The sequence below is a fragment of the Centropristis striata genome, chromosome 1, assembly GCF_030273125.1.
Source record: "Centropristis striata isolate RG_2023a ecotype Rhode Island chromosome 1, C.striata_1.0, whole genome shotgun sequence".
In the NCBI taxonomy this organism is placed as follows: Eukaryota; Metazoa; Chordata; class Actinopteri; order Perciformes; family Serranidae; genus Centropristis; species Centropristis striata.
In genome coordinates, this window is record NC_081517.1 from 2729861 (window position 1) to 2743105 (window position 13245).

The 13245-nt window shown below is 36.5% G+C and overlaps 1 protein-coding gene and 1 long non-coding RNA gene across 2 annotated transcripts in view; one reads left to right on the forward strand and one right to left on the reverse strand.

Moving 5' to 3' along the window:
- Positions 1 to 4790, forward strand: part of wbp1lb (WW domain binding protein 1-like b) — a 31945-nt gene extending 27155 nt beyond the window's left edge. Inside the window, exon 4 of the mRNA XM_059352322.1 lies at positions 2604 to 4790. Coding sequence (XP_059208305.1) covers positions 2604 to 3457 — 854 coding nt within the window. The 3' untranslated portion in view covers positions 3458 to 4790. The remainder of the gene's footprint in view (positions 1 to 2603) is intronic.
- The window catches only part of LOC131988464 (uncharacterized), a 160508-nt gene that overhangs the window by 63070 nt on the left and 84193 nt on the right, over positions 1 to 13245 (reverse strand). The gene's annotated exons all lie outside the window — the stretch shown is intronic.

The window sequence follows — 13245 nt, forward strand, 5'->3', positions numbered from 1 at the left end:
TGTACTGCTACAGAGCTAACTGTTAGCCTGTTAGCACATACACACTGTACTGCTACAGAGCTAACTGCTAGCCTATTAGCAATTTGCAGACTGGAGGCTAAGGGGTTAACATCCCCTCCGGCTCTGCAGCTGGGAGAGACTGCTGCAGGAGGACTGGGAGTAAGAACGAGTCTCCAATAACACCAAAAAAAGTCGCTGGATTTGTCGCCAGTCACTTTTTTGAAAAATAGTCTTTAAGGGGGTCTGAAAAGTTGCTAAATATAGCAACAAAGTCACTTAGTTGGCAACACTGCTTCTCCAGCTTTTACAAATGGCGCGTGTTGACATTATATTTTGTCATGTTGGTTCACTCATCATTGCCAAGTCAGCTTGAGAGAGAAAATAAGGCGAACTGGTCAGAATATCGGGTTTAAATCCAAACGGATGAGAGATATTTCTGGCTTGTTCCAGGTCCTACACCTCTTTTCTCCAAACATCTTTCAGTTTATTTCACTGAGACAGAGAAAGAATCGTCTCATTGCTTGCATTATTATTCTTCCTCTTTGTACGACTAAAATTGTTTTATATGCAGAAGCACTTTTGTTACCCAGAAAACTTTAATTTAACACCAGTGCACACAGTGTATAGTGTTTGCTCCTTAAATCTGTTTGTGTGCATTTTTATTCCTTGACCCCGTTACCGTGCCGACCAGCTGCAGTGACTCACAGCACACCTGGTCAGGTCTGTTGTCGTCCAGCAGCTTCCTCCAATTCTTCTTGGAAAGAAAAACTAATATTAATGTTCATTTTCTAATATCCGTTTCTAATCGGTAATGTTCGAGTTCAATCAAACTGAGGATTTTAAAACTAGCGACCAACAAAGCAGTGATCCCTGCCTCAAATGTAATGTTTGCACTGATATGTATCCTGGTTTCACACAGCGTCAGAACCGTCCCTGTTTGCATGCCCCAGTTTACAGGAAACAGCTCGTATCGCTCTCTTGGTGCCTCGCCAGAGTTGCAACACCATCTAACACAGGGCTGCAAAGGCCTTCAGCACAGAATCGACCCAGAAATTCACTTGTTTTGTCATATTTCTCCCCCTATTGCTTTGGGAATGTTTGAATATTTGTCTGGGAAGTTCAATGAGGTCATAGTGGAATTTTTAAGGGTCGGACAGTGATGTTTGTTTTGAAGGAGCTCATGTTAGTGGGCTTTGCCTTTAAAATGTACACTGTAAAAAAAACCTTTGTAGAAATTACAGTAAAACACTGTCAAATTGCATCAGAAAAAGGTTGTCAAATTAAACATTGTACATCACCGTAGTGAATACTTTTAATTACTGTAAATCAAAGAATATCATACAACTTTAAATTCAACTGCCATAAACTGCAGAAAACACAGTTTTAGTGTAAAAATATAAAATTTTGATGTAAAATTAATGGAGAAATACCATGATGACACAATTATCCTAAAAGTAATGGGATTATTCAGTATAAATTACAGTTTATGCTGATATTGTTACTGCTACAGAGCTAACTGTTAGCCTGTTAGCACATACACACTGTACTGCTACAGAGCTAACTGTTAGCCTGTTAGCACAGTTTTAGTGTAAAAATATAAAACTTTGATGTAAAATTAATGGAGAAATACCATGATGACACAATTATCCTAAAAGTAATGGGATTATTCAGTATAAATTACAGTTTTTGCTGATATTTACATTTACATACGCTCACTGTATTTTTTACAGTGAAGTTCTGGCAACCAAAGCTGCCGGTATTTTACCGTAAATTAAACAGATTTTTTTTTTACAGTGTATCATGTCGAACATTGTAAACACTGTAACTGCTAAATTAAAAAAATCTGTTTAATTTATGGTAAAATACAGACAGCTGTCGTTGCCACTGTACTTACTGTACAAATTACAGTGAGTGGGTGTAAATTTAAATGTAAATATCAGCAAAAATTGTATTTTAGATGGAAAATCACTTTATTTTTATGGTAATTGTGTCCTATGGTATTTCTCCATTCATTTTACATGAAATTTTTATATTTTTACAGTAAAACTTTGTTTTCTACAGTTTAAAAAAAAAAAATGTTTTTCAAAATTTTGATGTAAAATTAATGGAGAAATACCATGATGACACAATTATCCTAAAAGTAATGGGATTATTCAGTATAAATTACAGTTTTTGCTGATATTTACATTTATATACGCTCACTGAATTTGTACATCACCGTATTAGACACTTTTAATTACCGTAAATCAAAGAATAGCACAAAACTTTTACTTTTTTCTGTCATAAACTGGAAGAAACATGCAGTTTTGCTGTAAAAATGTAACATTTTCATGCAAAATGTATGGAGAAATACCATGATGTGTGAATGAATGACACAATTACCCTAAAAATAACGGGAATATTCAGTCCAAATTACAGTTTTTGCTGATATTTACATTTAAATTTAGAATAGAAAATCCACTCACTGTATTTTTTACAGTGAAGTTCTGGCAACCAAAGCTGCCGGTATTTTACCGTAAATTAAACAGATTTTTTTTACAGTGTATTCAGTTTTGTACTTTTTTTCAGTACTTATGCAAATGAATGTTTATTTTTTCCTGCAGGGTTTCTGCCAAACTACCTCCTGCCGGACTATGAAGAGGTGGTCAACCGTCCCCCGACTCCTCCCCCTCCCTACAGTGCCTTACACACCGGCCCGTCCTCAGTGGCCACGAGTCCTCTGGCTCCGGAGCAGCAGGAGGGACACTGTCCAACCATCCAGCCGGCTCCGGTGCCGCCGGTCTCCGACAGTCTGTGCTGCAGACCCAGCATAGAGGACCCTCAGCCCCCCACCACAGACTTCAGGCCCAAACCTGACAACAAGCCCCTGCAGACGGCTCAAGAGTCGGCCGTGATCCTGCTGTCAGAATCGCTCAGCAGAGAGGGACTCAGCAGCCAGGAGAAAAGAAACGAGAGCGGGGACGACTCCTGCAAGGACCCCCTGCTGAAGGAGCCGTCGGAGGGTCCCGCCGAGGACAAGGAGCGCCTCCCCAACGGGAGGAGGAGGCGCTTCACGGGGGACTCTGGGATCGAGGTGTGTGTTTGCGGCACGCGGGGGAGCAGTAGCGGAGCTGGAGGGAAGGAGGGCCAGGAAGGAAAGGAGCTGAGGGAGCTAGAGAGCCTGCTGGGGCGCGAGGGAGATGATGAGGAAGAGGAAGAGGAGGAGGAGGAGGGAGAGGAGGTGGGTGACTTCTGCGACAGCTGCGGCCACCGAGCCTCCTTCGGTGCGGAGGAGGAGCAGCAGGCGCTGGGCGGCGGGCCGGAGAGGCGGGTCGTACGCGGGCCGACAGCACCTCCTCCTCAGCCGGCTCACCAGATGGGCAGCAGCGCCTCCCTCCACCCCCCCGTGTGCCTCCTCCTCCACACCATCAACGAGCAGGAGGCGCCGCTCCACAGCAGCACTGAGCCGCAGGGCTGAAAAACACCTCGCCGCCGTGGAGGAGGAAGGAGAGGAGCACCTGAGACGGAGCACGGAGGCTTTTATATCCCAGCAAGTGTGTTTTATTTCTTAGTTTCTTTTGTTCAGACAAAGGTAAGGAGGAGATGTTTTTACCTGACATGTTTCCACTGACAACTTCAGTCTTCTTCAGAGGCGTCAGCTGATCGCTGTGACGTGTCTTTTTGTGGAGTTCCTCCTCTGAAGAAGATATATTTAGCAACTTTTCAGACCCCCTTAGAGACTATTTTTCAAAAAAGTGACTGGCGACAAATCCAGCGACTTTTTCTGGTGTTATTGGAGACTTTTGGAGACTCGTTCTTACTCCCAGTCCTCCTGCAGCAGTCTCTCCCAGCTGCAGAGCCGGAGGGGATGTTAACCCCTTAGCCTCCAGTCTGCAAATTGCTAACAGGCTAACAGTTAGCTCTGTAGCAGTACAGTGTGTATGTGCTAACAGGCTAACAGTTAGCTCTGTAGCAGTACAGTGCGTATGTGCTAACAGGCTAACAGTTAGCTCTGTAGCAGTACAGTGTGTATGTGCTAACAGGCTAACAGAAGAAGACATGTCAGGTAAAAACATCTCCTACTTACCCTTGTCCGAACAAAAGAAACTAAGAAATAATATTCAGAAGCGGACAAAATGAAATTGCTGGAAATAGCAAGTGTGTCGTGTCTAAATACTTTCTGAGTGAGTATTTTTATGAATGTGTGCATCTTAGATTAACAGTCGTGGGAGCAGGAAGTGGAATCTCACCTGCAGTGTGATTGAAAGCCTGCTCCTCCCCACACTGGACCAGTGGCCTTAACCTGTGTATGTCTGGGCAGTAAAGCCCTTTAACAGTCCTTCAGTTGTCCTTTTCATGCAACCGAAGCTACTGACGCTCCGTCAAAGACTCGATAGCTGTGACGTGAGGACGGGACGTTCGCTGCACGCAGCTCTCCTCATAACAATTCTGCAAATCTGTTCTCTGCAGGCAGGAAACTACATGATAAAAACAAACACAGCAGGAACATTTTGCATGAGTGCAACTTGGATTTTACCACGGTGTGCTTCTGCAAACTGAGGCCCCGTTCACACGAGGACGGTCTGAACAGAAGACGCAAAAGTGGCGTTGCGTCTTCACTTTTTATTCCTCGTTTAGACGAGCGTTTTCGGGAGGAAATCTGCTGCATACGGTGACGCAAAAGTGTGTGGAATTGGATTGTATGCAGCCAGGCGGCATCACTTAAAGCCATAAGAGCATCTTTGGGCATGCGGAAGTTTTCACGCCACACATTTTCATCAGCTACTCCTTCCACAAAGTTCTCCACCATCACTAGATCTCCCTGGTCTCCTCCAAAGCTGTCTGGCTGATTTTTGGCCATTTTGCATCTTTTTGTGGTCAATTTGTGTCTTTCTTTGGTTATTTTGCATCTTTTTCGGTCATTTAGTGTCTTTTTTGCTCATTTTGTGTCTCTTTTTGCTTATTTTGCGTCTTTTTGTGGTCAATTTTTGTCTTTGGCCATTTTGTGTCTTTTTTTTTGTCATTTTGTGTCTTTTTTTGGCTATTTTGTATCTTTTTTTTGTCCATTTGTTTTCTTTTTGTGGTCAATTTGTGTCTTTTTTTTGTCATTTTGTGTCTTTTTTTGTCCATTACTCCTCCTTCCACAAAGTTCTCCACCATCACTAGATCTCCCAGGTCTCCTCCAAAGCCGTCTGGCTCGCCTCCGACGAATCGCTGCATCCAGAATGTGATGGAGGTAATTCCAGATCCTTCTCTGTTCACTAATACTATCTGTACATATCCTGGACATTTGGTGGAAAGACTCCTGTAAGTTTATTAGAGCTGCCAGAGCAGCTTGAAGGTCCCACCATGGAAATAATCCCATGTTTGTTTATTTCCTGTACTGGAGCATGTATGTGACGTAAACACATACGTGACGTGAGCAGATCAGATCAGAGTTTTGTGTCTTGTCAGTGTAGACGACACGCTACGGAGGAGAGGATTACACTTTTACACTTTGGAGGGTGGTTTCAGATTTTTGCGTCTTTAAGCCCCCAAAAACGCCGTCACCGTCTAAACGAAAGGCACTTCCGTTAAAATATTTTGTCGTTTTCACCCGCGAGCGTCCTGGTGTGAACGGGGCCTGATACTGTACCGGGACACTAGAACAAGACTGTGTGTGACGTCCCGTTAGACTTCTAAAGTGCTTTTTTTCAGCGATTGAAAACCGCTCTGCCTTGTGTCTGTTTCTGTTGCTCTCTATCTGCCCCGTTAGTGATAGAGAAGTATAAGTGCATTTACAAAATCTTCATGTGAGCAGTTCTTATTTTGCACAAAATGTATTTATCTTTATAAATGAAGCTTTTTGCTAAAAAAAAAAATCAATCAAATAAATAAATCCTTTCATTAATTCAGTCTTAAATTACAGAACCTGATTTAGTGTCTTAGCTTTTGTTGCAAGATAATAAGAAATGGACCTCTGTGAGTAGTTAGTAGGGAATGCAACATATTGACTTTGTACACAATCATTTTATAAAAACTGATTGATTGAATGAATGTTTGTAGTATGTGCCTAACCAAAAAAAAAAGCAGAACTCTGATGAACAATGATATGTTTCAGTTAAACTGAGAGATGAAGAGAAAGCAGGTACCAAAACTAAAGAAAAGAATAGAAAATCTTAGAGATCATAACTTAGATCGGCAACGTTAGACCTCAAACTTTTGTGTCAGTCACTTCAATAGATCACCATCTTCACCAGCTTCAAACATTTACACTTTGTATTGGATTTTCATAGTAGCACAGTTTTACCATGCTTTTATTTTGGAATTTATAGCAGCTTCCTGAAGGGTCCATTCAGGCTGATTTCTTGACTGGACTAGTGTGATATTTCACCAAAATACGGCTTTTTAACAATTTTTTTTTGTTTTTTTTTTACCCTGACAATCTAATGCATTTATGCCCTTCAGTCTTAGAGGAAATTGTTCTGTTTGGGGGGAAAAAATAGCTATATGTGTTTTCATCATTTAAGGGATATTTATCTCTTTATAGGGCTGGGCGATATGATAATAATAATCTATTTTGACACAGGTCATTTCGAATCTCAATATCTATAAATAAGATATATAGCGTGTGTGTGTGGTAACAAATAAATTGTCTGTATGAAATATGGTAAAACCTATTATAGTCTAGACGGAATTGACCAAAAAGTGAAAGTGAGGAGCATTTATGGGTACAAGTCAGGAACCGGCCTACTTTACTTATTTCAAGGGTGCTGCATCCAAAAAAAAAGGTTCCCAAGCGAAATTTTGAGTTTTTTACCTTCTAATTTGCATATCAAAATGGCGGCCAAATTGCCCATCTTGCTCAGTTGTTGGACCATTTCCCCTTAGTTTTTTTGTAAGTAGGCAATCAAAGATGAGGAAATTAAGTTTCTAGATCTATAGTCTAGGGTCAGAGCAAGGATATAGTGGAGGCTCAGTGTCTTTATATATATATACACTACTGGTCAAAAGTTTTAGAACACACCAACTTTTCCAGAATTTAATTGAAAATGATGCAGTTTAATGTCTCAGTGTACTCTGAAATTAATGCACATTTGCAACATTTAAAATTCTTTATTGAGCATGATAGTGTTTTGAAAGTTAAAAAAAAGATTCAAAATCACATTTTATGTTGGACTAAAGGACAAAAAAAAGACACAAAATGACTTACAAAGACATGAAAAGAATTAAAAAATGGACAAAATAGCCCAAGACTCCATAGAGTTAAGTTGTTAACCCATTTCTTGTTCCCTGAAAAAGGCCTACTTGTATAATTCTGAAATGTACATTATTTTTCAGTTTTGGTTAAGCTTACCTTTTTTTATTTACCTCTGGCAGTTCACCACTTACCTTTGTACCCTTTCAAGCTGTTCATTTGACTTGAACTGCTTGAATTTCAATAAAAAACTGGAAAAATTAGGGTGTTCTAAAACTTTTGACCGGTAGTGTATATATATATACATAAAAAAGACACTGAGCCTCCACTATATCCTTGCTCTGACTCTAGACTATAGATCCAGAAACTTAATTTCCTCATCTTTGATTGCCTACTTACAAAAAAACTAAGGGGAAAATGGTCCATTGAATGAGCAAGATGGGCAATTTGGTGGCCATTTGATACAAATTAGAAGGTCAAAAACTCAAAATTTTGCTTGGGAACCATTTTTTTTAGACTCAGCACCCTTGAGATCTGTAAGGTAGGCCGGTTCCTGACTTGTACCCATAAATGCTCCTCACTTCTTATAGGAGGCCTTTATTCTGAAATCCGTCTAGACTAATGATGGAAAAGTATTTTCTCATTGAATTAAGACCTTTAGTGCAAAATGGACATAACGGTTTCAAGTGAGATTATAGAGAAAAAAGGTTTGTACAGACATACACATATACATATGAATTTCTGATAATTTAATTCAGTGTGTGCTTGTTATGATCAATAATTGAATTATCGCCCAGCCCTATCCCTTACTCAACTTTATAGGAAGGTAAATCATTGTGGAGCAAGTGGCTGACATATTATTTGTAATTTGTAATATATAACAGGGTGATTTTTGACAAAATGTCAGTAACAGTTGAGTGGGAAATGAGGAAGAACTGAAAAAAGTTAAGATGAATTTAGTTTAGATTAAAATAACAGAAACCAAAACAATAAAAGCAAAGACAAGGAAACAAAAAAAAAATCACATGAGGTAATACAATAAGAATAACAGCTGAGGGATTGTTTTTTTAATGATCTGAATATCTATAAACAAGAGTTTGTGCAACAGTATATTTCTGAGAAGCATGTGTTTTTGTAGGATGGACAAACAATACAAGTTAACAAGCAATATGTATAATCCTGCACTGCAGATAGAAAACAAAGACCACGTAGTTCTGTTAATGTCTCTTCTCTGTAACGCCTTTAAGAGCTTGAATGTTTTAAATCAATCAAAACCTTTTAATGCAAATCATACAGGAGGTGTAATACAGCAGTTTGATGATGATTGTGCCATGAAAAATGCCACTGATTAGATTGTTATCGTGCTCTGTGAACCTTTTTAGAAGTGAAATTTTAGTTTGTCCACTTTCTGGAACTTCACTGCAAAAAAAGCCAACTTGTATTTTTTGGCCTAAAACGGTGATTTAAGTTGGTAAAACTTGGAAATATAAATTATTGACATTTAGGGCAATAATGTAAGTTAGCACAACAAAGGAAGCCAGTTGTCTGCTCAAAAACAAGTTGGTGAGTTGTTGTTACTTATATCTTTAAGTTGGGGTTCACAACAAGGGACAATAGTTCTGATAACTCTTATTTCTTTGTTGTGAAATGCAGGAAAGCGGTGAAATTCTGTCATTAGCGAAAGCTAGCGGCTAACTGATGCTAGCGGCTAACTGATGCTTGTGGCGCTGCTTGTTACAGCTACAAGAGTAGCCATTAGCGTATCAATGCTAACTCAAAATTGTGGTCGCAACATTAGCTGACATTTCATAGCGGCTTTACAATCGTGCCAATTCAGCACATTGCAGACAACATGGTCTCACAGGAATCCATGAAATAGCCACGGATTTCGCTTAACTCAAAATCCGTGGAATAGCCACGGAATCACTCAAATTTCGGTGAAACTGACACGGATTTCGCTACAATGCAAGTTAATGACAGTCATATCCCGTGGCTATTCCAACATACATAGTGATTATGTACATTCACTGAGTGAATATTTAGAAAATAAAACATATATTTCTCGCTAGAAATGTGATCAAAATCCATTTTTATGCAGAAACTAAGTCAAAATATTGATTTTTCACTAAAAATGAGAGAACTGTCCGCCATGTTTTTTGTTCTGACCGCCGGGACCTTGAAAGTCACGTGACTTGGAACAAACCAATAGGAAAAACTTATTAACTGTCTTTAACTTGCATTGTAGCGAAATCCGTGTCAGTTTCACAGAAATTTGAGCGATTCCGTGGCTATTCCACGGATTTTGAGTTAAGCAAAATCCGTGGCTATTTCACGGATTTCTGTGAGACCAGGTTGTTGCAGAAGTTAGCAGAAGTAAGGATTAAAAGTTATTACAATGTAAAATTATAAGTTAGAACAACTTACAGTTGAGTTGACAAAAATCTGAATTCAGAGTTGAGCAAACTCAAAAACAAAACTTAAAATATTTAGTTTAATTGTCCAACTTAAAATTTTATCGAAGTTTGTTGCCTTGAAATTTTGAGTTCACCCAACTTTTCTTTTTTTGCAGTGTTAGTGATTCTACATGTCAGTGTGTCTTGCAAGTGTTTTTTTGTTTTTTTTTGTTTTGTTTTTTCAGATTTCTTGGAGCACCGTTAAAAATGCAAACATCACAAAGTCTGCAAAGCACAAATGTTTCAGCCATTGATCTCACAGATTACTATTTATACACTAAAAAGAAAAGAAAAGATGTCACTCAAAACGTAGCACAAGTAAAAATTGTAAGGTGAACTGTCTGTATTACTGCTAAGATGATTGAATCTTAACCCATGAATGCCTGAACACTCTAAAGTGCTTTATATGGTCATGCTTTTTGTGAGCTAGAAAGTGTGTGATTGTGGTACATGTAGTACCAAAACAAGCTATTTTTCATATCAGCTGAATCCTTTAAAAGAAATTATTGGAACTGTATACAACTTCAGAACCACTTTATATTTGAAAATGTGTATATTATATTCTGTAACATGTTTGTGAACCAAATAGTTGCTTTCATAATTTCTATGGAATCATTAGCTTTATCGTCATGAACAGATTTTCTTTCTCATTATGGGTATTATTATTATTATTTTTTCTGTTGTGAAAAAAAAAAGAAGACTTATCCTTAAGTTGTGTGAAGGGTACGTTTGACTAACAATACAGTAGACGGCTTAACACGATCAGGGGCATCTCGCCAAAGACACCTTTGCTTTCTTCACCAGAGTGTGTAAGGTGGTTTTTTGCACATATTCTTTGAATGTTCTGATCATAAGCCATTTATTACAAACAACCGAGATGGATGTATGTTCAATAAAAATGCCCTTTTAAATTCAAGCTGACTCTTTGGTTGTCAAGACGGAGTAGAGTGGGTTTTTTTGTGTGTGGAAAATCTGCTTGAAGACTTCATTTAGATAGATAGATAGATAGATACACTACTGGTCAAAAGTTTTAGAACACACCGTTTCCAGAATTTAATTGAAAATTATGCAGTTTAATGTCTCAGTGTACTCAGAAATTAATGCCCATTTGCAACATTTAAAATTCTTTATTGAGCATGATAGTGTTTTGAAAGTTAAAAAAAGATTCAAAATCACATTTTATGTTGGACTAAAGGACTAAAAAAAGACACAAAATGACCAAAAAAAGACACAAAATTACAAAAAAGACACAAAATGACTTACAAAGACATGAAAAGAATTCAAAAATGGACAAAATAGCCCAAGACTCCATAGAGTTAAGTTGTTAACCCATTTCTTGTTCCCTGAAAAAGGCCTACTTGTATAATTCTGAAATGTACATTATTTTCCAGTTTTGGTTAAGCTTACCTTTTTTTATTTACCTCTGGCAGTTCACCACTTACCTTTGGACCCTTTCAAGCTGCTCATTTGACTTGAACTGCTCGAATTTCAATAAAAAACTGGAAAAATTGGGGTGTTCTAAAACTTTTGACCGGTAGTGTAGATAGATAGATAGATTACTTTATTCATCCCGGAAGGGAAATTCGGTTGTCACAGCAGTCCGGTATTCAAGTACAATAAAATACAATAGAATAAAATACTGAGGTAGCATAAATAAAAACAACAATAGAAAAAAACACAGAATAGAACAAGGACACAAGTTAAAAAAAGCAGATCAGTTAGTAGGATGGTTGGCAAGATGATGGTAATTATAATTATACTGATGATATGATGGCAACAATGCTATAGTGACTAGACGGTATATAATTGTAATAATAGTATAGTATATAGTATATAATATGTAATAATAAATAAATAGTAACAATTCATTCATTCATTACCATTAACTGCTTATCCGCAATCGGATAAAATAAAATAAATATTTATAATTAATTAATAATAATAATTATTATTTTATTATTTATAATTATTATTATTTTTTTAAAATAGTAACAATATAAAATAAAATGAAATAATTATAAATAATAAAAATAATTATAAATAAAATAATATGATATATAATATATAAATATATATTAATAATAATAGTAATAATAATAATAAATAAGGCCGGTATAATAATAATAGTATATTACAGTATATAGTAATAATAATAGTAATGTCAGCAACAGTATATATAATAATAATATATATAATAATAGTAATAATATTAATAACATAGCAAAGTGTTGTGCGTAGATTTAGTGCATTTCAGTAATGTTGGTTTGCAAAAATGGGTTAAAGTATTTTTTATTCGGAGGGCGTAGCGGGCTCATTTTTAGGACTTGATATTAGAGGTGGGCCATATGGCCCTTAAAGAATATCACGATATTGCAGGCTATTTTTGGATATTCTTGACGATATTAGGAAAAACCTTAAAAAGATGTCCATGTGTATAAATAAATAAAAAACTTAAAATTTAGTTTAAAGTGCAAATCTCAACAGTTGCCAAATACAAAAAAATTACTCTTGACTCTTGTGTATGAGCAAATAATAAAAATAACCATTTAGGGGTTCCGGGGGCAAAATTTAATGAAATTGTTTTAATGAAAGCACCTTTGAGTGTCTAGAAAAGCGCTATATAAATTAAATGTACACAGTTAAATCAGCATACCCAAATTAACACTATAAGAGATAATCTTAATGCTTTTTTTTTTCAAAATATTTTTATTGTCAATTTTCAGAGTGACAAATAACATACATACACAAATAATAAAAAATAATAATAAAAGACAAATAAATAAAAACTAGACACAAACTATGACATGTCAAAACAGAGTATACACAATATAACGTCAGAGTCAAATGTCCACTTAAGTATATCAAATGTCACAATAGGTACTCTTCAAGAACATATGATAATAATAATAATAATAATAATAAATAAAATAAATAAATAAAATAAAATAAAACAAAATAAAATAAATAAATAAATAAAAATATAAGTGAATAAATAAACAAGACAAAAAATAAATGAATAAATAAAAAACTGTTAATTTAACACTGTATCGAGTGTTGGTACCTTTACACTAAGTTTGTGTAAATTGGACTCTTTTTGGATTTAAAATTTAACACTGCCTAACACCAACCAGTGTTAGGTTTTTTTTAATACTTCTTTGTAGTGTTAGCAATTAACTCTCTCAGAGGACTATTTAATATATATATATATATATATATATACACACACACACTTGAGATGTGAATTACTGGATCAGAGTTTAAAGTAAGAAGTTCGGACTTAATATTTAAACATTTACACTTACAGGTTTGATTTAATGACACTTCCTTTTTACACTCGGTTTTGACAACAACTATTTATCGACTGAGTTAATTCTAATGGATTAGCTCTATCCAGAGTATAATTAACTCTACGAGTGTATGTTTAGTTTAATACCAAGAATGCAACTCTTCTCAATTTGCTGTGTATTGTTATTATTATTATTATTATTATTATTATTCCTTTGAGTGCACAATTTTTAACCCTCTATGGTACGGTGTTGCCCTCAGGCAACCTACCCATTTTTGGCCTGTCAAATTTCTATAATGTGTGTTTTTGAGTGATGCGATACTTTAAAAAAGAGGGAAGAGTTTTGGGAA